The sequence below is a fragment of the Corylus avellana genome, chromosome 2, assembly GCF_965113065.1.
Source record: "Corylus avellana chromosome 2, dhCorAvel1.hap1.2, whole genome shotgun sequence".
NCBI lineage: Eukaryota > Viridiplantae > Streptophyta > Magnoliopsida > Fagales > Betulaceae > Corylus > Corylus avellana.
This window is the reverse complement of record NC_142491.1, coordinates 44040899-44064564: the sequence shown is the minus strand read 5'-3', so window position 1 is coordinate 44064564 and position 23666 is coordinate 44040899. Positions and strand designations below refer to the sequence as shown.

The 23666-nt window shown below is 36.0% G+C and overlaps 4 protein-coding genes and 1 pseudogene across 5 annotated transcripts; 3 read left to right on the top strand and 2 right to left on the bottom strand.

Moving 5' to 3' along the window:
• The first annotated feature begins 1258 nt into the window (after positions 1 to 1258).
• Positions 1259 to 2356, top strand: LOC132167688 (norbelladine synthase-like). Its single transcript, XM_088512815.1, has 2 exons — positions 1259 to 1445; positions 2064 to 2356. Exons 1-2 carry the CDS (start codon positions 1262 to 1264, stop codon positions 2354 to 2356), a joined length of 477 nt encoding a protein of 158 aa, XP_088368941.1. The 5' UTR covers positions 1259 to 1261.
• Positions 2357 to 3237: 881 nt separating this feature from the next.
• Positions 3238 to 4448, top strand: LOC132167694 (norbelladine synthase pseudogene; annotated as a pseudogene).
• Positions 4449 to 5103: 655 nt separating this feature from the next.
• On the bottom strand, positions 5104 to 9619 carry THO7 (Tho complex subunit 7/Mft1p). Of its 2 annotated transcripts, none has more exons than XM_059601165.2 (4): positions 9484 to 9619; positions 8069 to 8730; positions 6080 to 6238; positions 5104 to 5418 (listed from the first exon to the last, which is right to left on the bottom strand). In XM_059601165.2, the coding sequence occupies exons 2-3, from the start codon at positions 8660 to 8662 to the stop codon at positions 6107 to 6109; spliced, it is 726 nt and encodes a 241-aa protein (XP_059457148.1). In that variant the 5' UTR covers positions 8663 to 8730; positions 9484 to 9619; the 3' UTR covers positions 5104 to 5418; positions 6080 to 6106. The 2 variants fall into 2 exon arrangements, with proteins under 2 accessions (XP_059457148.1, XP_059449106.1); XM_059593123.2 differs by having other exon boundaries at positions 8069 to 8689.
• A 630-nt stretch (positions 9620 to 10249) lies between these two features.
• EXL6 (EXORDIUM like 6) lies at positions 10250 to 11881 on the bottom strand. Its single transcript, XM_059579193.2, has 2 exons — positions 11362 to 11881; positions 10250 to 10665 (listed from the first exon to the last, which is right to left on the bottom strand). Exons 1-2 carry the CDS (start codon positions 11879 to 11881, stop codon positions 10250 to 10252), a joined length of 936 nt encoding a protein of 311 aa, XP_059435176.2.
• A 1817-nt stretch (positions 11882 to 13698) lies between these two features.
• LOC132185200 (Protein kinase superfamily protein) lies at positions 13699 to 23268 on the top strand. The gene is made up of 12 exons (XM_059599005.2): positions 13699 to 14002; positions 15506 to 15604; positions 15718 to 15775; positions 17932 to 18012; positions 18137 to 18208; positions 18300 to 18547; positions 18666 to 18737; positions 19445 to 19561; positions 19646 to 19727; positions 20801 to 20847; positions 21678 to 21759; positions 23016 to 23268. The coding sequence occupies exons 1-12, from the start codon at positions 13806 to 13808 to the stop codon at positions 23097 to 23099; spliced, it is 1239 nt and encodes a 412-aa protein (XP_059454988.2). The 5' UTR covers positions 13699 to 13805; the 3' UTR covers positions 23100 to 23268.
• The last annotated feature ends 398 nt before the right edge of the window (positions 23269 to 23666 follow it).

Here is a 23666-nt window from a genome sequence, read left to right as displayed (position 1 = left end):
TATTGCTTATATAATTTTATTGACAATACATGTTACTTCTGCAGAAAGAAGTTTTTCAAAATTAAAATTGATAAAATCCTACCTAAGATCAACAATATTGTCACAATAGAGATTAAATGGATTAGCTATATTATCAATTGAAAAGAGGATGTTAGAAAATCTTGAATATAAAAACTTAATAAGTAATTTTGCATCCCAAAAAGAGAGAAGAATTATTTTTAAATAAAAATATTTGAATAAATATTATTTATTTAATTTTTAAATATTAAAAAAATAAGGCCCCACTTAAAATTTTCGCCTAAAGCCCCAAAATATATTGGGCTGGCCCTGCTTAGAAATACTAGCTCGTTTGTGACATAAAGATGAAAGTAGTTTTTAGTTCGTTGGTGACATAAAGATGAAAGTAGTTTTTAGTGATTTGTAAGCGTTTTGTATTTTGAGTTGTTTATTAATGTTTAAACAAGATGGTGAAGAAAATAGTGTTACCAAACTCATGGCCAGTGTTCATCATATTTGGTTTTTGTAATAAGTAATTAAAATTGTAATAATGACTGAGCGCCCACCCATCAGCAGCTCAACTATGTGGAACGTTAGTACTCTACAATTTCAGAATCGCATTATGAAGAAGAAGAAGAAGAAGAAGAAGAATTGTAATAATGATTGAGCGCTCACCTGTCAGCAGCTCAACTCAACTATGTGGAACATTAGTACAAGAAGAAGAAGAAGAAGAAGAAAAAATTGTGGCCATGTGACTTTCGTTTGTTATTTCATCTATTTTTTTATTTTATTTTATTTTTATTTTTTGGAATCCAACACATCTTTATTGTATTATGTTATCCTCATTAATGATGAGTTCTTCTTTGTAATAAAAGCCAATAATGGCAGCACCCTCCAACTCTTTTCTTTTTGTTTGTTTACTTTGGTATATGAACAAAGATTTACACACAAAAAAACAGAGTTTGCCGGCTTGGAGAGATGTCGTTTTTAAGTGATCTATACAAACTATAGGGTTAAGAATACCAACTATTAAAACACTTGGATATAACCTTGAAGTGTTCATGGCATATTCCAGATAATTTTGTTGAGCATTGTTCTTTTCCTGTTAGCTCATACGGCAACCAATGTGGGAACCTTTTGATGATGATTTCTGCCAAAAAAACAAAAAAAAATAGAATGTAGACCTTTGTCTTTACCTACTCTTTGAGAATACATATATTTCTCATAGAAAGCAACTGCCCCAAACATCCCTAAGAGAAAAAAGATGGTTTGGCAACTCTCGCACGAGGTGGAGGTGAAGGTGCCCGCTAGTGAGGCATGGGAGCTCTACAGCACGCTTCGGTTGGCAAAACTCGTCGGAGAAGAGCTTTCAACTCTCTTTGACAAAATTGAGACCATAGAGGGTGATGGAGGGGTTGGGACTATTATCAAGTTAACGTTTCCGCCAGGTATCACAAAATAATAGAAGTTGGTGAATGTTTTTAATTTCCTTTTTTTCTTTTGGAGTTTCTAGATCTCAATCTCCAGTAATTTGTTGTTGAGATTGCTAACGATTGGGACAGCAAGAGTACATGTGAGAGCCTTGCTAGCAATCAGGACAACAAGTGTACATGTGAGAGCCTTAGCAAGCTCACCAGCCAAAATAAATGGGTGAGCAGCCCAAAACTTGCTTAAGCATATGGGGCCCATATTAACCTTCTTACATTTGTTATTCGAATTGCTAACGATCTCGGTAGCAAAATTTCATGCAATTTGAGCAATTCCCCCTTTGTGGGGTATGCAATTCAAACAACTAATTATAGGAAATCTTGATACTCCTTTACATGGTATAATAATAGTGACACTAGTTCCATTAAGCCTATCACAAAAGCATTCCATCAGGTATTACAAAAACTATTAAATTTAGTTTAATCATTTAATTAATACTTTAAGTCTTTTAATATTGTTCCTCATATGTTTGAGTAATATTGAGCGATAAAAAGTAGAAGAATTCAAGAGTTTCAAAGTTTCAATTTAAACTGTTCATTTCTCTTCATTCAACCTTTTTTTGTTTCCCATTGAATTAGGTACACCTGGCTTTACTAGCTACTCAGAGAAGTTCACAAAGGTTGATCATGAGAATCGCTTGAAAGAAACAGAGGTGATTGAAGGAGGATATCTCGATATGGGGTTTACTCTTTATCGTATTCGCTTCGAAATCTTTGAGAAGAGTGATGATTCCTGCTTAATCAAAGCCACGATTGAGTATGATGTCAAGGAGGAGGTAGCTGCTAATGCCTCGTATGTCACTATCGAGCCATTGGTGACAATCATAGAACTCACCAAAAATTATCTCATCAAAAGCAAAGCTGCTAATTAAAGATGCAAATTAACTATGAAATTTGTAATCTTTCACTGGCATGCCATCTTCATAAATAAAATTACAAGCTTATGGTGCTCATCATATTTGTTTTTGTTTTTTTTTATTAATTAAGTAATTGAAACCTAGAAAAAAAAAATTATAATAAAAAGGTTATTTGTATATATAATAATAATTTTTTTCAAAATGGAAAAAACAAATTCTAGCATTACTCTATGCAAAGTACATAAGCCATCCCTAACAATGGATTAAGGCCATGTACAAATCCACTTTCATTTGTTATTTCATCTAATGGTGATTTGCACTGTAAGTGAGCATTTTCTGATTTTCTGTGTGAAAATTAGGTACTTAGACTGTAGATTTTGTGGGCATCACTCAAGTAGCGTACTCAATCGCTAAGAGAAGAAAATGCAAGAGATCGAGAGTTAAGGCTCGTGGACCAACTTCATTACATCATGTTTTAGAGTTTGTGTTTCGAATTAAATGAGATTTTCAGAAATTCTACCATCGATTAACAAGCAGAGTGGACTTTTAGGTATGAATAATAATGATTGACACACACACAAAAAAAAAAAGTTTGCCGGCTTGGATAGATGTCGTTTGAGAGTGATATTTACAAAAAATTATAGGGGTTGGAGTACCAACTATTAAAACAATTGGATACTACCTTGGAAGTGTTCATGACATATTCCAAATAATATGGTTAATTAGCTCATACGCCTACCAATATTCTAGCGGTGTGGGAACCTTTGGATGATTATTTCTGCCAAAAAAACAAGTTAAAAACGATTAGCAAGTAGATGTTTGTCTTTACCTACTCTTTGAGAATACATATATCACATAGAAAGCAACTGCCCTAAAAAATCCCAAAGAGAAGAAAGATGGTTGGGCAACTCTCACACGAGGTGGAGGTGAACGTACGTGGCCGCTAGTGAAGCGTGGGAGCTCTACGGCACTCTTCGGTTGGCAAAACTTGTCAAAGAAGAGCTTTCAACTCTTCTTGAGAAAACTGAGACCATAGAAGGTGATGGAGGGGTTGGGACTATTTTCAAGCTAACATTTCCACCAGGTATCACAGACCAATACAAGTTTGTAAATGTTTTAACCTTTTTTTTCTTTTTCTTTTTCTTTTCTTTTCTTTTGAAGTTTCTAGATCTGGATCTCTCGTAATTTGTTGTTCAAATTGCTAGCAATTAGGACAACAAGTGTAAGAGAATTCCTACGAAGCCCACCTGCCAAAATATGTATGTAGGTAGCCCAAAACTTGTCTGGCTAAGTAGGGCCTATATTAACTCTTTCATATTTGCTATCCATATTTCTCAAGCAGAAAAATTATTGAAAATCCTTATCTAGGAGTTTCTACTGGTATTTTTAAGATTTTTTTTTTTTTTTTCTATATTACTGTTTTTGCTATATAAGAATCCATGCAATTTGGCATACAATTTGAGCAATCCTCTCTTTGTGGGGTATACAATTCGGACAACTAATTATAGGGGATCCCGATATGCCTTGCATAGTATAATAGTGACACTAGTTCCATTAAGCCTACCACAAAATGACAAAAGCATTCCATAAGTTATTGCAAAAAGCATTAAATTAAATTTATATCATTCTCCCTCGTGTTGGATCAAACAATACATGAAATATTTTAATTGAAAACAAGGGGTGAAAATTTTAAATTGGGTAATATTGAGTGATAGAAATTAAAAGAATTCAAGAGTTTCAAAGTTTCAATTTGAACGGTTCATTTTCTCTTCATTCAACTTTTTTTCCCATTGAATTAGGTACGCCTGGTTTTATTAGCTACTCAGAGAAGTTCACAAAGGTTGACCATGAGAAACGCTTGAAAAGAGTAGAGGTGATTGAAGGAGGATATCTTGATTTGGGGTTTACTCTTTATCGTTTTCGCTTCAAAATCATTGAGAAGGGCGATGATTCATGCATTATCAAATCAACAATTGAGTTTGATGTCAAAAAGGAAGCAGTTGCTAATGCCTCGTATGCCACTATCGAGCCATTGGCAAAAGGAGCAAAACTCGTTAAAACTCATCTCATAAAAAATAAAGCTGCAAAAGATGCAAATCAACTATGAAATTTGTGATCTCTCACTAAAATGCCATCTTCCAAAATAAAATTACAGATTTGTGGTGGTCATCATTTTTTTTTTTTTAATTAAGTAATGGGAGTTTTCTTTATGAGAAAGAGTGTGTGAATTTAAATACAGACCGTTTAAAAAAAGTGTTAATAGTTTTTTTACCACAGCTAAGCCCAAATAATCAGCAAAACCCTAACACAAATCAAACCTTTTTCACGAATCAATTGAATTAACCTTCTTGTTCTACAACAATACGCATAACACATTGTGAGCTTAGAATTACTTTCTAGCATGATCTTGTTAATATATGGTAAATGGCCATCAATCTAGATTTACAACATTGATTGAACACTTTAACCCAAGTCAGGCACTTGATTTATGGCATTTTCTAATGCTAATAAGTCAAAAAGAATCTATCAATTTCGAAGTTAAAAACAATAAATCACTTTTCCCTCAATAGCAAGCCCCAACTCATCACAAATTTGGAAGTTTGCTCAGCAAGACCCTGGGTGGAAATGCTCCAAGCCATGCACTTCATTGCAGCATTTTGAAATGCTGAACGACCTAAGCCCCATGAATAGGAGGGACGAATTCATTAAGGGCAAATCCCGACTCAGAAATTTTCAAAAACTTTGCTATGAGAAAATCTAGATGAATAAGTACAATATTCATTCTTTTGTATTGATTGGAAGGATGACATAGAAGATCAAAATTTCTTTCAGATTCACTGAATACAAATTCCAATGAATCACAAGAGAAGAAATATTGGAGTTTCATCAGTTAAATGTGCCTCACTTGTTGAAGTATGGACTGACCGAAAGATAAACCAAACATTTCAAGTCTTTATTTACATTTGAACTAAAGGCAAGCAAGATAGATCACCACCCTCGATATCTGAGTCTTCAAGGCCGGACCAAATTATCACTTTCTAAGAGTAAGCTATGCAGAAACTACATCCATTATCAACCTGTAAAATAACATGGCAACAATTTTAACCTTTCATTCAGAGCAAAGTAATCATTGTCATCCCAATATTATTAAAATAGTCCCTTCCTCATCGAGTATGTATTTGTTTATCGTACAAAGTGCTTGTTTGTAAACCATTTTCCTTCCTAATGAAAGAAAACTACCACCAGATTAACTATATGTTAGGTTAATTTAAACATTTCGAGCCAAGAATACATTTGCATTAAGGCAAGCAAGGAAGACTGCCATGGTATTACAAAAGAGAGAAAAAAACCCTAGGTGTTTAGATTTGAATGAAAATGAAATCAGCCATTATGATTGGCATGATATTTGATATAGTCCTTTGGGGTTCAGATGCATTACAAAGTGTTTCCTCAAAACACCTCTTTGCCATCTCCCTACTTTCAAAACAAATCTCATAGTAATGCAATGTGAAAATAACAGTGCACTAATCCAGTTTTATCAACATTATCAAGACACTTGGCAAAATTTTTTTAGGAGAATTAGCTAATTTCAAAATAATAACAGATGTCTTTGTTTAACTAACTATCACTACAACATGAGAGAAATGTTTTGATATTCCATTACATTTCTCAATTCTACAATATCAAGAAAATCTACGCATAAACAGAAATACATCAAAAGGGATTACAATCTTACACCTGTAATATTGAGTTTCAGAATAGTCACTAATCAACAGCCATGGCATCTGAGCCCCCACTGGCGTCCTCAATCCCATTCTTCTGTTCCTCAGTCGCAAGTCTCATCTCCTCGACCAAATTTTTCTGCTCTTCTTCTATGGTATTCTGCAACTCATCCACCTGCAGAAAGGTCAAATAACATGGAAAATTAACCGCATGATCTTCAGATAGAGTGGACCTATCATATCAAATGATTAACAGTAAGAATGAAGGATACATGTGAAAATAGTTGGGCAGAAAAATCTTTAAGGAAAAGGAAATTGCAGATGGGACCATAAGGTGATATGAGATGGAACTAGAAAGGTTATTATTTGAATCATACAGATAGAAGTACATAATTTTTTTCTTCCACCAAGCAGAACACATGCGGTCAGATTAAACACATGGGTAGAAACAATCATTTTGAAAGAAGAATGAAAGACAGAAAAAACTGTTAGCCAGAATTTTTTTTTTTTTTTTTTTTTGAAGCTTCAGAAACAAAAGGAAACATAAGGTCAGATTAAACAAGCGGTCAAATTAGGAGCATTAGGACGATTAGGGATGTACATGAAAAATTTAATGGCTCCATTTTGTTTTACCCTAGATTTAGAAATCACAATCTCATCATCTTAAACAGGGAAACTAAAAAATTGGAGCCATTAACTGAACTAACTGCGTAAGACAGATCTTTAGAATTCTATGAAGAGGCGACATTTCTATTTTATGATGTTAATAATAGCACCAAAATAGAGATACAGGCCCTCTCTCAACAATGGATTAATAGAAATGTCATAATGAAATTTTAGAATGCAATTTAGTTTCCAGAGAATACGCTTATAAAAACAGTGGAAACCCCCTATAGAAAATCAACAGAGTGCTTAAATTTAAAGGTGTTCAGAAGAAAGACCAACCAAATGAACTAGCCATAAGAGAGGGTGATACGAGGGTCTCTAATGTGACTCCTCACCAAAAGACCATGAATGTAAAGATAATTTCAAGACCATCAACCCCTTCCCTACACACACTATACCCCACCCCTACACACACTATACCCCACCCCCACCCACCAAGACCATGAATGTAAAGTTAATTCCAAGACCATGAATGTAAAGTTAATTCCAAGACCATCAACCCCTTCCCTACACACGCTATACCCCACCCCCCAAGACCATGAATGTAAAGTTAATTTCATGTGAAAGGTTTCTAGCATTCTATTTTCTCTCTTGAATTAATCCAACTTCCTTTTCCACTGCTTAAAACAGAAAGTCATGCCCTACCCACCAAAAGTAAAGAAAGAACGAACAAACTAAAGGCAACTCTAACAGGTTCCCAATGAAACTTTTACAAAGATGGTTGCGAACTCTAGAAACCACAATATTTCAAAATCCAGGAGAAACCCCCAAGCACCAACATAATAAGTCAAAATAGGAAACTGAGGACTTTACAGATGCCCAAGGTCCTGTCCGTGTATCAAAAGAGACTTATCATTGTAATTGAACAAAGCTCCAATTTTCAGATTCCCAAGGTAATTTCAAGAGGAATACAAATTTATGATGAAGGAGATGTGAGACATTGGACGGTGCTGAAATTAGGGACTGAAGTCCCATAAATCTTAATCTGGCAATGAAAACACCCTGAAATTGTTTCTTCAAACTCTCTAAAACATCCACCAGAATGGTGCCAAGGGAGTTAACCTCAGATGATAAACATAATATCTCTGTAATATACAATCATAAACTTCAAACAAGCAGATCCAAGTGCATAGTTAATCATAATAAAATGGGAACAGAGGCTAATGAGATCTAGCTCAAACAAAACTTCCTTGCTTATCAAGAATGGCATGGAGGGTAAAGCCATGGGTTCAAGACTCATTGGGTGCATATGAAACTTAGAAATCTAGAAATAAAATGAAAAAAATATAAAACAGGAACAGAGCAAAACCACACGAATCATGAGCAAACTGTCACATACCACGTGCAGTAAAAGGGCAAACTGTTTCTTGCGAAGCTCAAGCAACCTCGAACCAGCAGTGTTCTCTGCATCCAAAGCTGCAATCTCTTTCTCCAGTTCCGTTATGGTCTTCTGTGTCTCTGATCTAGGTGGCTGTGTGGCAATCAATTTCCTGATTGCCTCACACTCCTCTTTGTGCTGCCTCTCAATCTTACTCTCTTCAAGCTGCTTCTTAAGATCTTCTATGTCAGTCTGTGCCTGCACGATCTGCCTGTTTATCTCATCTTCCAACTCATTGAAGTTCTCCTTCTCTCTTATGTTCGCATCAACAACCGCTTTGCTCTTGAGGAGTGGAATTTCAAAAGTAGACAACTCTTGTAAGAAAGCTTTGGCCAGTTTCTCACAGTCACCATAATGATCTGCATCCTTCTCGATCTCAAGGACAAAAGTGGTGAACTTCTTCTGAAGTTTCTTCAATGGAGGTTCACCCCTTGTGGTTGTGGTTCGGGTGAGAAGCCTGTGTTTTATAATTATGTCCTCTTCATGTGGGCCAAAAGCATAGTTTGATGTTACCGCTTCTCCCCTACCGGAGACTTTCCTTCCTTTTACTAACATCTAAACAGTTGATTGCTACTCAGTTTCCTGCATTACAGGTTTTCAAACACACCCACGCATGTCACAATCTGCAACAAAAACACATTTAACAAAATATGCATATTTTCAGAAAACATGATTGTAACTATAATTTCTTAAATGCGTTATGTATTTTTCTCTGTCTATTTAAAAATCATCTCTTTCATTAATATAAAGCACCGAATAGGATACAACCCAAGTACACAGGATAATCTAATTATTTTCTTTTCCTTCTTTTATGTTGGTAAATTGCAAGATATTTCACAAGAAGCATATATCATCCTTTGTTAACAACTCCTGATTCATAATAGGCTAAATATGATATAAGTACCTCAATCTAGAAAATTGGTACAGCGTGTAACATTAATCACACACACCCCACCCACCAACAACACATACACACAAATGTATATGCATATATAGGACCAAGTAAAATTCAGTAGAATCCAAAAGAATCTGATCACAAAATGTTATTTCTTGCAAACCCGACAATCGCAAGCCCAACAAAACCAAATGTTTTGAAGGTGTATATTGAAACCAATATTCTCAAAGTCCGAACGGATATATGTACTGGCAGCTGAAAAGACCAAGGAAACATACAGATAATAGTTTAATTTTTCCCATCAGCAGCCAAACAGAACATAAGGAACATAAATTCGAATTCCAAGCCCTAATTCCCATGCTCCATTGTTAACAGAGCTAAAGTCGAAGCACGAATTCGATAAGAGAGAAAACAAAGGAAAACCAAGCAATTAGCATGCTACCGAAGACCAAATAGCGCATTGAAGTGAAGAAAAGCTCACCGATCCAAAATCCAACGACTAAAGTGCTCCCACTCGCCTTGATATGGAAAGTGAGGGAAGAAAGATGGAGCCCTAGTGTCTCCAGTCCAGTCGGTCCTCGGAGAACGAAGAAATTTTTAACCCGGTCCGTATCCAGGTGGCCTATATATATATATTAAAAAAAAAAACAAAGTAGCCACCCCACCTCTAGGTGTTTGTTTTCTCCTTTTGTTTTTCTATTTATATTTATTTTATTTAGAGAACACATGTCCCTTTTGATTGAGTATGACAACATAACACCGTTAAAAATTTAACCCAACCAAAGAGGTGCATTTAATAATAATAAAAAAAAATGCTTGATTTTAAAAGTCAAATCGCAATATTACCGATCACTTAATGCAACCAAAATAAGGTTAAATTCAGGCAAAATTAAAAGCATCATTAGTTCCATAATATTTTCAGGAAACAACATTAATCTACAAAAACCTCTTGAATTTTTCAGGGTTTAGAAATAGGAAGCCTGAATTAATTTGTCCATTTGAAATCAAATTCAAGCTTTTCATGTACTCCAACTTCAGTTTATCAATTTTTGAAATCATAGAGCCAATCAATTTAATTAATCCCTTAGATATTATCAATTTTTTCCACTTAAATAACACGATTATTGTACTATATACCTTCATTTTCCCAAAAGATTCATCATACACCAATTGGAAACAAAGAAAGAAAAATTGCATTTCATTTCTCTCTACAAACATTAATAATCTTATAATTATACAACCAGAAGCTACATTGGGGTCCAGCATGAGGATGTTTTTGGGTTCCATATTGCAGGAACCAAGAACTTCTTCCCCTTAAGCCCATGGGCATTGAAGGCGCCACCGTTGGCCGGGTCGACCCGTACCTTTCCCGTGTAGCCGGGGAGCGCCCCGCTCCCAAACACCCCCGGACAAGCTGTTGCAGCCTCAACTAACTCATGATCATTCTTGGTTCCTAGTTGGAAAAACCCAGTCTTGAATGGGTTGGTCACTGCACCAGCCAAGCCTGAGGCAAAATGAACCACCATAGAGTCAACCCCTATGTTCCCATTTGGTGGCTGCAATGTCACACCTATGGGTCCGTAATCGGACTTGTGGAAGGGCCACGCACACGTCCCTGGGCACTCCGACTCTGGGTTCCCTACCAAAATGTATGGCTGTGTACCTGCAAGTTTTATTGTTAACAATTCAGGGTTAGTAGAGCAAACATGGGATTTTGGATAAGATAATTAAATTTCATTGAATAATCAAATACTTATGTTGGAGTTTTACAAATGATGGAATCTCATCTGGAATAATAATTAATCACATACAAATGGGAATCTAAAAGCCTGTTTGGAATTGCGTTAGAACATGTTTGAAATTATGTTTGAGAAATAAAACTTTTAAGTCAAAAAACTTTTTTTTGGCATAAGCTTCATTTTTAAACTTTTGCCAAAAGTGCGTTAATTTGGTCATTTTTAGGCTTTTTAAACCCTTAAAAGCATTTTTCAATTTTTTTTAACCAAACAAATACTTTTTTCTTTAAACGGACTTTTTGAGTATACGTTAAACGTTCTTTTAGGCTCCTCACACGCACATCCAAATAGGCCTTTAGAGAACTTAAAAAGTACTTAATTTTAGTACTTAAAAAATTGTGCCAAACAAAAACTTGCATGTTTGGTAAAAAATTTTAAATGTACTTATTTGACTTTTTTTTTTTTAATTCTAAAAATGGTAAAAAATAAAAAATAAAAAAATCTTTTTGACTTAAAAATTATATTTCTTAAACACAATCTCAATCATACTCTAATATGGGTTAAAGTCTTAAATTGAAAATATAATTGAAAAAAAAAAAGAGAGGAAAAGTTGCATGTGTTACCGATAACTCCATGCTCTGAGCATTTTCCCAAGCACAAATTAGACGCTGTAACCTGCCTAGACGTGAAGATAACAGCAAGAGTGTTGGGCTTTCCAGCAGTGGCCTTCTGGACCAGAAGCTTAACGAAGTCGACGGTCACGACCTTTCCCAGAGAGAAGGAAGGATCGCTCACTTGACTCACAATTTGCACTTTGATTCCGTTTCCGGGGCTCCTTTTGGACTTGCTCCCGGCGAATGACTGGTAGCTCCCAACTATTTGCCACCAGCTCGATACCTGGGGCTCATAGTTTGCTCCACCATCGTAGTTTAGTGACTTAATGAAGCTCCTGATCACCTTCTTTTGAGAGTTCCCAAACCGGCCGTACCACATGAGGGCGAGGTCGATCTTTCCGGTGAGGAGATCGCCGCCGTGGTAGGCCAGGACCGGAGCGGTTGCGGGTTTGGTTCCGAGAGCAAGAGGGAAGATGAGAAGCAGGGAAAAAGCGAGAGCGAGAGGGGGGATTGGGAGACAAGACGCCATTTTTTTGCCAATGATGTTCTGTCCGTGTGTTCCTTTGGAGGTGGTCCGGTTTATACATACGTGCATGCATGAGACGGGTGCAGTGAAACTGAGGCCACAAGAGGTGAGCCTTAATTAGTGAGAGTATTGTTTAATTTGTTTGGATTAACAAGAAAATAGCAAAAATTCTGTCATATAAACCGTATAATCGATGATCGATAGTGAAGAAACCGTCAAGAACTTTGATGGTGAGTTGGAAAAGTTTCCTCTCCATATTCCAAGCATCGACAATAAATTACCGTTGTCGTGTAACTTATGAGTAATGTTTAGTATCTTCAATTTTGATCCTACAGTATCTTCAATTTTAATTATCATTGAATTATTATTAAATTTTAATTCAGTAGTAATTTTAAAAGTCACATCAATTTTAAGAGGGTATGTAGCATTAACTTCACCGTTTCTAAAAACTAATTACTAGCTATGGTCCGTTTGAGTTGGAGTTTTTGAATTTAAACATGTGATTTTTATTAATATAGTTAAACGTTTGATAAAATTGTCGTTTAGCTTTAAATTTTAAAATTAAGTGTGTGTGTGTGTGTGTTTTTTTTAAATGGTTCTCTTTACTTGCAATTTGAAAACTTAAATTTTTTATATGTTTTTGAAATGCAATTTTTTTTAAACCGCACTCAAATGATATATGTTTTATTTAAGAAATTGCAATACCAAAACACTTTAAAAGACATGCAAATCAATATTAATCTTCACAAAGCAAAAGTAGTATTTATGTCTGATCAGATGGTAATTGCTTTTTTACCATTAAGAGTGGTGGTTCAATGGCCCAAGAAAATTTATAAGTGGTTAGGGCATGTACTAAGATGTGGGTTTAAATCTTCGCAATGGAGAATCCCCTCACATATGTCTGATTAGTATTAGTTGCCTTGGATTCTTATTGATGCTTTGGTGGGGCTGGGTCAAGCTATGGCTCAATCGGACTTGAGGGAGCGCCTGCAATTTTCACCGTCTAGGCCCCTTCTATGTGGCTTTTAGCGGGTAGGTGTTACTATAGTCAAGCCTATGTAAGATAACCACAATTAGTCTCCTCAACTTACCATTTTTGCTATAAAAAAAAAAAAATTGGTAATTACTTTTTTCGGTGCTAACATTTATTCAATTAGGCTGACGTGACACTCACAATAAATAAATAATTTTTTTTTATGTAACAATGATTAATCTAAGAGTTAGTTGAAAGTATCACGTTAACATTGTTTGAAGAATGTTAAATAAAATTATAGTATCTATCATTACTCTTACTCAAAAATAAAATAATTGCATCCAAACTCACTATTCTAATATATATATGAAATTGAACCGACAATTTTTGACACGATCAATCGACAAATTTGACACAAACTCAATATGAAATTAGTGGATTAGAATTAAAATGTTTGACATATTTGATTAAATGGATTGGACTATAGTTAACCTATAGTTTTATATCAATTTCTCGACACGATCCAAATCCAACACGTGACATTTAAGATTAACAATTTTATATACTAATCGCAAACTCAACACAAAGTAATGAGTTTAACTTAATTATTTAATGTCCCCAAGGGGTAACTCAATAAGCTGAGGACAACGCCTTATGAAGCGGAGGTCACTAGTTCGAATTCTTCTTCCCCCTCTTGTGTGGACATGTCAAAAAAAAAAAATAATAATAATAATTAATTATTTAATTAAATAAGTCAAATTGGCTCAATAATCTTTGATTTATGTTTGGACACGAGCCGACGGTAAACTCGAACGTTAATTTTTCACGCCAACATTATTTAGGAAGGCCTATCCCTTCTTTTCCCAACTTCATCGGTGTCCATCCGTTGGCGCCATTTCCATCGCGAGAAGAAGAGCAGCGGACTGCGGACACGCAGTGCAGAGCCAGCCAACCATGCTCCTCGCCGCACCCGATTGCCTCACTTCGCTCCGTTACAAACCCACTTTTCTCTTCCCCAGAGGCTCGAGTTCGAAATCAGTGAGCCGAACTCGGACGCGTCGGCGGCTCTGTAAAGCGAGTCTGATCACCAACTCTGAATCGTTCGAGGTGGGGAGGCTCTTCGGGAGCTATGGGTTCATGAACATCACTAGGTATTGCCTCTTCACGCCCCAACTCTACTCTCGCGCGCCTTAGTTCCTGTTTGGTTGCTGAGGAAATAATAGAAAAGGAAACAAAATAAAATTTCAAAGAGAGCTGGGTTAGACTGAGTTGAGTGTGCGCGCGCGCGCGCGGTTTACACGAAATGCATTTATTTGTATATATCTATGTGTCTTTATATCTCATCTTGAGACATAAGTGAAATTCAACGGATTTCTTCTTGGAATATTAATTAAGTGATTAAATTTACCATTTCATATCGCTTTTGGGATAATTGGCTATTTAACATATCTCAACAAGATTTAGTTGAATGTATTTGTATTGTGCAAAAAATGAAAGAAAATTTTATATGTGAATGCGTGTCTCTATGTGAATCCATTTAATTGCTTGAGATGCTTGATTTGGTTTCTTGTAAATATACTTTCTAGTAGCTAGTTAGTGTTTTTATTTTTCGAAATTTGATTGGAGAGTGTTGAATCCATAAAGCTACGTTCCCTTTGTTATTTGTGGAGATATTGAAAGAAAAGGAAAAAACATACAATTTTCTAGGAGAATAACTTATATAAGGAGGTTGCACAAAAGTCGCCTTTTATGCCACCAATAAGAAGCTGACACATCAGCCAATTTCATTAGACTTATACTTAAAACAAAAACTCAACCACACCAGATTATACTCTAATAAAATAATTTTTTTTTTTAAAAAAAAAAAAAAAAACTGAATTGAAGGGGTGGCCGCGCCGCCACTCCCATGGCCTGAGGGTGGCTCGCCGGCCATCCCATAGGCCATGGGAGTGGCCGGTGAGCCACCCCCATGGGCTGGGGGTGGCGGCCAGCCACCCCAGATCCGGATTTGGGGTGGCTGGCCGCCGCCCCATGGCCTATGGGGTGGCCGGCCGCCACTCCCATGGACTGGGGGTGGCGTCCGGCCACCCCAAGTGGGGGAGGGGTGGCTGGCTAGCCACCCCTTCAATTTTTTTTTTTAATTAATTTTTATTTATAATATGGTGTAGTTAGGCTTTTTTAAAAAACCTTAAGTTTGATAAATTTGTCACCTTCTGATTGGTTGCACAAAACTCAACTTTTGTGCAACTTCCCTATATAAGTTATTCTCATTTTCTAGATGTCGAATAAATGTAGAAAAAATATGAAGAAAATGGAAAGTTTTGAGTATTTGCGCTTTAAAGTTGCTTTTTGTACCTCAGAAAAAAATGAAAATTCAATTGAAGAAAATTGTTATTTTAGCTTTAATGCGTGGGAATTCTTTGTTGTCTTAGGTCGTAGATAGTCAAACATCAAAGATTACATTTTTTTTTGTTCATGTTTTACTTCCTACCTTTTCCTTTGTTCTATTAGCAACCAAATGAGGCTTATGCTTCCACTTAGGTTCTGTGGTTTGAATAAATTTTCTTTTCTTTGTTCTCGGCTTCTGGTTACTTCTTGTTCTGAAGTCAATTTTATTTCAATGTAATGGTAAAAGGTTCTTATTCTTCCCCCAGCTATTCAGGGTTCCAATCAGGGACAGATATTGAATATTCATCTGGAGATTTGAGCCGATTGGGGGTTCAAGAAGTGGGAGAAGGCACTGTAAAGATCAGGTAAATTTTGAAGTATATGAGGAGTAATCCAAGGCTTTTCATGCTGTAAATATGTAATGCAGAAAGTGTTATCCTTCTTGATGCTGATATTGTACAAGGCAGTTCTTTTGCAGGCTTTACGAAGGGAGAGTTTCTCAGGGTTCACTTAGAGGGATGCCAGTTATTTTTAAGGTGATGTTGTTGTTGTTGTTGTTGTTATTGATGACGATGTTCTTATTCTTCCTACTTCATCATAAAAAATAAAAATAAAAAATTGGTTTTTTGAGGTTGTGTGGTATTTATCTTACCCATACTTTGAACCATTTTAACATGTCTCTATATTAATAATTTAATATGGATTAATATGTCTAAAATAAAGAGAATGCTGCCTAAATGTGTAGCTGTTAACACATCTTTATAGTTAATGAGGATTAATATGTTAAATTAAAGAGAATTTTGATAATACCAAAGATGTAGCTTTTAACAAGCCATGATCTATGTTATGCAAAATGTCTTGAGCAATCATGACTTAACATCTAAATGCAAATAGCTTCATCTCCCACATTGCATATTCTTGTTGAAACAGAGGACACGTCAAAGGCACTCACAATGCTAGACAATAAGGACTGCTATGGCTCACGGCTGAGATGTTTTGAATTGTGTTCACCCCACTCCTCCTACCCCCCCTCAAAGTGGGCCGTGGATCATACAAAAGGCCCAGTTTGACCCGTAAGTCCTAGAAAGGTGTCTTGGGTAGTGGCCTGGTCAAGAGGTCCTCAAGCTAGTGAGCAGAAGGGACAAACCGGGTTTCAAGAGTACCAAGAGCCACTTTTTCACGAACTTAGTGATAGTCGAGCTCAATGTGTTTGGAGCAGGCATGAAAAACCAGGTTGACTATCATGTGAAGTGCACTAAGATTGTCACAATATAAAATCAGGGGACGAGAGAGGTGAATGCCAAGATCTTGAAGAATAAAGCACAACCATATTAACTCGGAAACAGTAGATGCCATGAAGCAATACTTGGCTTCGGCACTCAATTGGTCTACCGTGGACTTCTTTTTAGCACTCTAAGAGGTACAATTATTGCCCAAAAAAGTACTAACCCCATGGTGGATCATCTGGTAGAAGGGAAACCAGCCCAATCAGTGTCAGAGAACCCATAAAGATCAAGAGTGTTGGAGGCAAGAATCTGCAATCCCAACTGTGTAGTACCACTGAAGTAGCGGAGGATCCGTTTAACCACCAGCAAGAAACTGAGATGGTGCTTTCTTTCTCCTATAACAAATCCTTGAAGATCATAGCTCTCAAGGATATTCATCATTTGGGTTTTCCAAAGGAGAAAGTTGATGGAGGAGAGTTGAAGTGACACAAAATTAGTGACGTTTTGTGTCATTAGATAGGGGTAATCATCGGTTTGGGTGGAGAAAATAGAGGAGGTTGACATGGTTAGGTGCATGGAGGTTTTTTTTTTTTTTTTTTCAAATTCTCTATCTCATTGAGGCTCTGATACCATAAAGACAATTGAGAAACTCTATCTCAAGGAGAGTAGAGAGATGTATTTCATTTACTTATATATAGAATTACAAATAGTCAAAAGGCTTAATAAAAGGAAAGTAAAGATATACATTGAATGTACAATACAAGGGAAGTAAAGATATGCATGGAATGGACAATACATGGGAAGTATTATATACATATATATACTCTACTTAAATTAATCTACATGACTTCTTCTCCATCTAGTTCAAAACTTCAACTACCATAAAAGAAGAGCTTCTTAATACAATGGACTATAGGCAATTTTAACTAAGCAAGAAAAGTACCTTTATTAGTTAATGGAGCAAATTATTTAATGGTTGAGTATCTTAGTTTGTTCGCAAGTACTGCATTTTATTATTAAGCTAGAGTATTCTAGAAATGATTAGATCGATAAGCAAGCAACCAATGTATAACATTAAGAGGAAACAAACAAATTATCACAAATTGGAGCAAATAAATGAGTAAAATGTGATTAAAGAAGTCACTAAATGCTCTTACTGTAGCTGAACACATCAAAAATGAAATCAGGGCCATCATTATCTTCTTCTTCTTTGTACATTAAAATAAAATAAACATTACAATTAAACCTCCTCTTTGTAGTTTGATCATGTCTTTCCTTACCCCCTTTCCTTGTCATCCCATTTAATGTCTTTTTGCCTTTTTGGGGAAGAAAGATCTCTATTTACCTTATGCTTGCTTATAGGCTATGGACAATCAGTTATCTTTACTGGTTTTCTGGCACCTCAGTTTAGTTCAGTTCTTTAAACACGATACATTTCATTGAGAATAGCAATTTCAAATATGAAGGTTTATCCTGGACAACGAGCTGGTGGAAAGGAGGCTGATATGATGGCTGCAAACGAGTTGAATGCTCATTCTTTCCTTCAAGTAAAATAAGATGCTTTTTTCACTTGCTCTCTAAGTAACTGTATAAGCCTGTACATAGTTACAAGTTTTCAGCAGCACTGAGGGAGTCCTACTAATATATTTTTTTTTGGCACATTTTTCTCAGAGCAGTTCAGAAGGTATTTGTCAGAATCTTCTGATACTTGTAGGTGGTTTTGAAACAAAAACTGGGGAGCAGGTTTGTTACATGACATGAATTATATTCATATATAAAGTTTTTGGGTATTTCTTTTGGTAGATGCTGTTTATAAAATAATTATCCTGCACAGTGGCTTGCTTTCCGTAATGATGGGAAATATAGTGCCGCAGACTATGCAAAAGTTATGAGTGAAAAAGTATCAAAGAATCTTGTACTAGGGGAACAGGTGTCCTGGAATCAATTTGAACAAGTGCAAAGAATCAAACGCAGAAGAGATTTTGTGATTAAGCTGCTTCAGGGTGCCATGAGAGGTCTAGCTTTCATGCATGAGCATGATAGATTGCACCAGAGTCTTGGACCATCTTCTATTGTTCTTAAGTATGTCTTTTAAAAAAATTCAATTTGGTTCGAGGTACCAGTCTTTTTGTATGAGACTGTTATGATTGTTCTGTTAATTCAGTTATATCTTACTCAAAGTTTGACTTATCAATGGCAGCACAATTATAGAAAGAGATGCTGCTTACTTAGTTCCTCGACTTCGGGATCTAGCCTTTTCTGTTGATATCAGGTATGTTAATGGTCTTATTGCTCTCTATTTTTTTTTTTCTTCAGTTTAAGCTTCAACATGTTCAACTCAAAAAGTATCTGTTTTATACATTCCGTGAGAGGAAACTTTTGTATATGTTTACTGTAGGTGTATCCTACATAGCAAGGATACCCTTCCCATACGAGGATTTCCCCCCCTCTAAATGCAATCTGTTACCTCTCAGAAAGAAAGCCATGTTTCCAGGTTTAGTGAATCCCAGTTATGGTTGAAAGCAACCAATATGTTCTGTTTCTTATGATATGTTCAGGTGACACCAGAAGATCTTTTTGAAACTCAATCGGATGACATTCATGAAAATTCATTGGAGCTCTCTAAAGTACCCACATTTTGTGTACATAAAAAATCAGTACATGCATGAACTACATTTCCGCTTCTGTAGGATTTGTTCTTTTACCATTTTGTAGCAACAAAATCAATGTTTTGGGTACTTGGCCTCGTTGAGGATAAGGGGATGTCAATTTGTCAATTTCCATTCTGAATTAATGCAACCACTAAAGGAATTATATTTCTTGCAGAAACATCACAACTGCTTCAGGAATATCTTTCTTTCTTTTCTTTCCTTTTTTCTTTCTCTCTTTATTTATTGAAGTGTGAATTATTGCTTTAAAATAAGTTTCCAGTTATTTTATGACTTCAAATAGTTTATATCTAATCACATGGTTTCCCAGCTATTCATGTCTAGAAGAGGGTCCTGGCACACTCTCAGAGGGACTTTGGAGACGAGCATCTGCTGCTGGTGCCTTCACATTAATGGAGAAGAGAGCCTTTGGAATAGCAGATGATATGTAGATTTTTTGAAACATGGGATCATCTTAGTAGTTTTGTTCAGCTACATATTCCATTTAACATTTCTTGTTGTTCACCCGCAGATATGAAGCAGGTCTTCTTTTTGCGTACTTAGCTTTTGTTCCATTTTGTGAAGCAGGCATAATGGATAGCCTTTCCTTGCAAGTAAGCTATAATACAAATACACCTTCCATTTTTCTTGGGGTTTGTCGGTGTTTTTTTTTTCCCTAGAAATTCTTCTCTTTACAAATGTGATGTTAGCAATCTTAGGGCATGACTAAGGAGCTTGTTGGGAGTACTTGTGGTGGGCCTTTGTTTGTTGAGCTGTTTTGGCAGCTAATAGTACTGCAGGTGGAGTTCTTTTCATATGGGATAGGAGGGTTGTGGAAAATATTGACATGGATATTGGTTGGTTCTCTGTCTCTTGTTTGTTTCGGAATGTAGACAAAGATTGACATGGAATTTGCATATTAGGACAGTAGAATTTGGAGTGGAATCCCAGGAGTTATTTGCAAATTGGATACTGAAAAAGCTTATGATTATGTCAACTAGGAGTGCTTAATTTATATGTTGAGGAGGTTTGGCTTTGGCAAGAAGTGGATGAAATGGATTTGGTTTTGCATTTCTACCATTAGATGTTTGGTGTTAGTTAATGGTAGCCCAACTGGTTTTTATGATAGTTCTAGAGGTTTGAGGCAAAGGGGCCTGTCATCACCACTTCCTTTCCTCTTCATCATGGAAATTCTTAACAGGATGATCGCTAAGGTTATGGAGGGTGGTCGGTTGTTAGGTCTTTGGTTGGTGGGGGTAATAGTGACGCTTCGGAGATATCTCATCTATTATTTGCAGATGACACTATTATTTTGTGGGGGTAGAGATCAAACAGCTACAAGCTATTCTGCTTGTTTTTTTTGGTTCGGAAGTTTTTTCATTGAGGGTGATTTGAGTGAAAGTGAGTTGGCGGCTGTAGGAGAGGTTGAGGGGGTAGCAGATTGGGTAGAGATATTGTAATTTAATGTAAGTTCTTCATTTGTGACTTATATGTGTCTTTGAGAAGTAAACGTTGTGATTCTTTTTTGAGTTTGATTGCTCTTCTGAATTTTCAATTGTAACTTGTTGAGAGGATGCATTATAATCATACCATGTAATAATTATTTTTAACTTTCGATGAAATATTTTTACTTATAAAAGAGAAGCAAGTCTGCTGGACCCCAATTGTTTATTCCATGAACTTGCAGAGGCTTTTGGAGAGCACTTTCCAGCTTGATCTTGAAGCTACAAGAGAGTAAGATGTCTTCTATATCTTACACTTCAAGTACTAATTATTATGGGGATAATTATATGTTTCTTCAATAGTGAAATGGAGGATAAACACCTGAAACTCCCCCCTCCCCCCTCCCCCCTCCCCCCCACCGTTTGGGGAACGCTTGAAAGGTCAGAATCTAGTGTTAAGAGAACTTCCTTGGGTTCTCTTTGAATTTGGGCTTTGTGCTTTATTTTCTTTGCTTCAGGAGTCTAGGGATCCTTGTCATGCTCTGAAATTGTTTTTCCTTTTATTGAATCAATACTGTAAATCGTCCATAGAACTTGCTAACTACCTGGATATTCCTAGAATGATCAAGAACTAAATGACTTTCTAGTAGCATTGCCCTGAGTTGGAATACATTTTAGAATAGTTTTTCTTCGGCAGTGTGAGACTGACAGTTTCTGACTATAGTAGCAGTTAGAAACAGACTGAATATTACAACTAAAACAAGCTATTCATGTTTTGGCCTCATTCCAACTGTTTTGAAGTCTAGTGCAACCATCATTTTCTATTATCTAATTTTTGTCCCCTTTTTCTATTCTGTTTCACTGCTGCAGAATTGACAATAATAAATGGGTTGAATTATAACAAAGCATGTCCTTTCTTGGTACCTAGGTAAAATTGACCATGTTAAATTACTGTCTAAAATCCATTGCCATTTGCCACACTAATATGCATATTTGGTGGTAAAGAATTATGATTATTGGATCAGCCCGAACTTGTTTTCGCAGATCTTTCTTGCAGGTTTGTTTTATTTCTTTTCAGCTTTTTAGTTCTTATTTCGTATTTCTTTGCTCTTCTTTTGGCAGGTATTGTTTAGCAGATGACCGACTACTAGATGCCGTCAAATTCCTGGATGTTGGTGATGGTGCTGGTTGGGAGTTACTCCAGGTTTAATTATATTTTCTGACTGATGAGCATATCTGGTGCACCCATCAATTTTGTTTTATCCACATTCTGAAAACGTGTACATATGAAATGTCTGCGTGCCATTAACAATAATGAGTTAATGTATGAACATCTATAAAAGATTATAACATATTCAACAAAGATTAGGTTGATTACAGTAACTTATGTAATGACTCAGGAAAAACGCTAGTTATATCTACGCTATCACTTCAAAATGACATAGTCAATTTAGAGCTTTCTTAAAATTACTTAAAAAGTTCAATCTCAAATAGTAAAGAACCAATGTGAAACTTGGCACTTATGAATGTTTTTATAAACCACCCACGGAAGTGTTACGGCTTTAATATTAGAGGAAGACCATACTTAAGGAAAACAAAGAAACTGTAGGAGTTTGTTTAGATTGTTGGAAAGCTAGTTTAGAAGGGCATGTTTTCCCAATCCTGAGCAAGTTGAATGGGTAAAGTTGACGTGCATGATATACTGCTGTCAAACATTCAAAAGGATGATTTCAGTTGCTTATGAAATTGCAGCGTGGTTGGTATCTCCCATATAGGTCTGCTTGTACATTCCACTTCTTCACCCCACTTCATAAATGCACCATTGGTCTGTGAACCATATTTCTCGGATAAGAATAGGATTCGCTCCATTTCACTTGAAATGAAAAGAATCATTTCATGGTCATAATTTAATGTATTGTGTTTAACGATATAAATAATGTCATGTAATAACTTATCAAAAAAAAATGATGCCACGTGATAAACATATTAGCACACTATTCATAAAATTTAAATGACATGACATATTTACACTATTAAATGCAAAAACATAAATCCTAACCATGAAATTACTCATCTCCATTTCAAGTAAAATGGAGAGCATCCTTGTCGGTTTTACAAATAGACTTTTTGATATGTAAGAACTCAGCATGAATGTTCGTGTGGCTTGCACATTTCTCTCACTCTCTCTCTCAAGGGGAAAAAAATGAACAAAGTGTATGAGTAATTTTCATCTCTTAACATGTTTTATCTCCCTTGTTTCATCTTTCCAACGTTCAGAAATTCCGCAAGTCTTCTTCCCCCCCCCCCCCCCCCCCCCCCCCACACTTTTTTTTTGTGATTTTCTTGTAGAAGTTAGAAGTTAGAACCTGACATTTTTTTTTTTTTGTAAATTTCTCGAGGATCGTTTATGTTTCTTGGTCACTGCCATTGTATTCTGAAAAACTGTTGTTCTCTGTGTAGGCAATGCTGAATCCTGACTTCAGAAAAAGACCAATCGCAGAGGCTGTAATCAATCATCGGTTCATGACTGGTGCCATTCTTTGAGTTCCAGAGACTAAAGAATATGATTTATCACCTCTACTCAGCTTCTTTATAACTCTCTTATTGGGACAAAATATCCCGGGGACACGACAAAGTTGTAAGAATGTAGAGAAGTTTGCCTAAACGAAGGGAAATAAATTTTAAGATTCTAAAGAATACTATATTTCATGTATCGCTTGGGTTTTGCTTGAAAATGACAGTTTTTTTTTTTCTTCTTCAAACTGGACGTGACAATTTTTTGAATAAAAGACCAACATCTCTCATAGATCAAACCAAATGTTTCTCAAACAATACAAGTTCATGGATACAGCTGGGATAACCATCCATCCACAACTGATCTGAATCTAAAGAAAAAGCATGCTTAGCTAGACAATGAGCAGCATTATTTGCACTACGATTTACATGACAAATGCTCCATGAGTGAATCAAACCTAAACAGATTTTGGCTTCATTAACAACTTGGCCATATCTACCCAAGCAAATTCCTCCCTGCTTTAAGGCTTGCACAATTTCAAGGGAATCCCCCTCAAAAAGGACAAATTGAAAGCCCAATGAGACAACTACCTCAAT

Excerpts from the sequence above, each read along its gene's own strand:
- LOC132167688 (XM_088512815.1), top strand. The coding sequence starts at position 1,262 with ATGGTTTGGCAACTCTCGCACGAGGTGGAGGTGAAGGTGCCCGCTAGT. Across the intron at positions 1,446-2,063 it reads CAAGTTAACGTTTCCGCCAG|GTACACCTGGCTTTACTAGC; the intron begins GTATCACAAAAT and ends CCATTGAATTAG.
- THO7 (XM_059601165.2), bottom strand. The coding sequence starts at position 8,662 with ATGTTAGTAAAAGGAAGGAAAGTCTCCGGTAGGGGAGAAGCGGTAACA. Across the intron at positions 6,239-8,068 it reads TTGCCCTTTTACTGCACGTG|GTGGATGAGTTGCAGAATAC; the intron begins GTATGTGACAGT and ends ACCTTTCTGCAG.
- EXL6 (XM_059579193.2), bottom strand. The coding sequence starts at position 11,881 with ATGGCGTCTTGTCTCCCAATCCCCCCTCTCGCTCTCGCTTTTTCCCTG. Across the intron at positions 10,666-11,361 it reads CTCAGAGCATGGAGTTATCG|GTACACAGCCATACATTTTG; the intron begins GTAACACATGCA and ends TAAAACTTGCAG.
- LOC132185200 (XM_059599005.2), top strand. The coding sequence starts at position 13,806 with ATGCTCCTCGCCGCACCCGATTGCCTCACTTCGCTCCGTTACAAACCC. Across the intron at positions 18,209-18,299 it reads AAACAAAAACTGGGGAGCAG|TGGCTTGCTTTCCGTAATGA; the intron begins GTTTGTTACATG and ends TATCCTGCACAG. Across the intron at positions 19,562-19,645 it reads TTTGGAATAGCAGATGATAT|ATATGAAGCAGGTCTTCTTT; the intron begins GTAGATTTTTTG and ends GTTCACCCGCAG.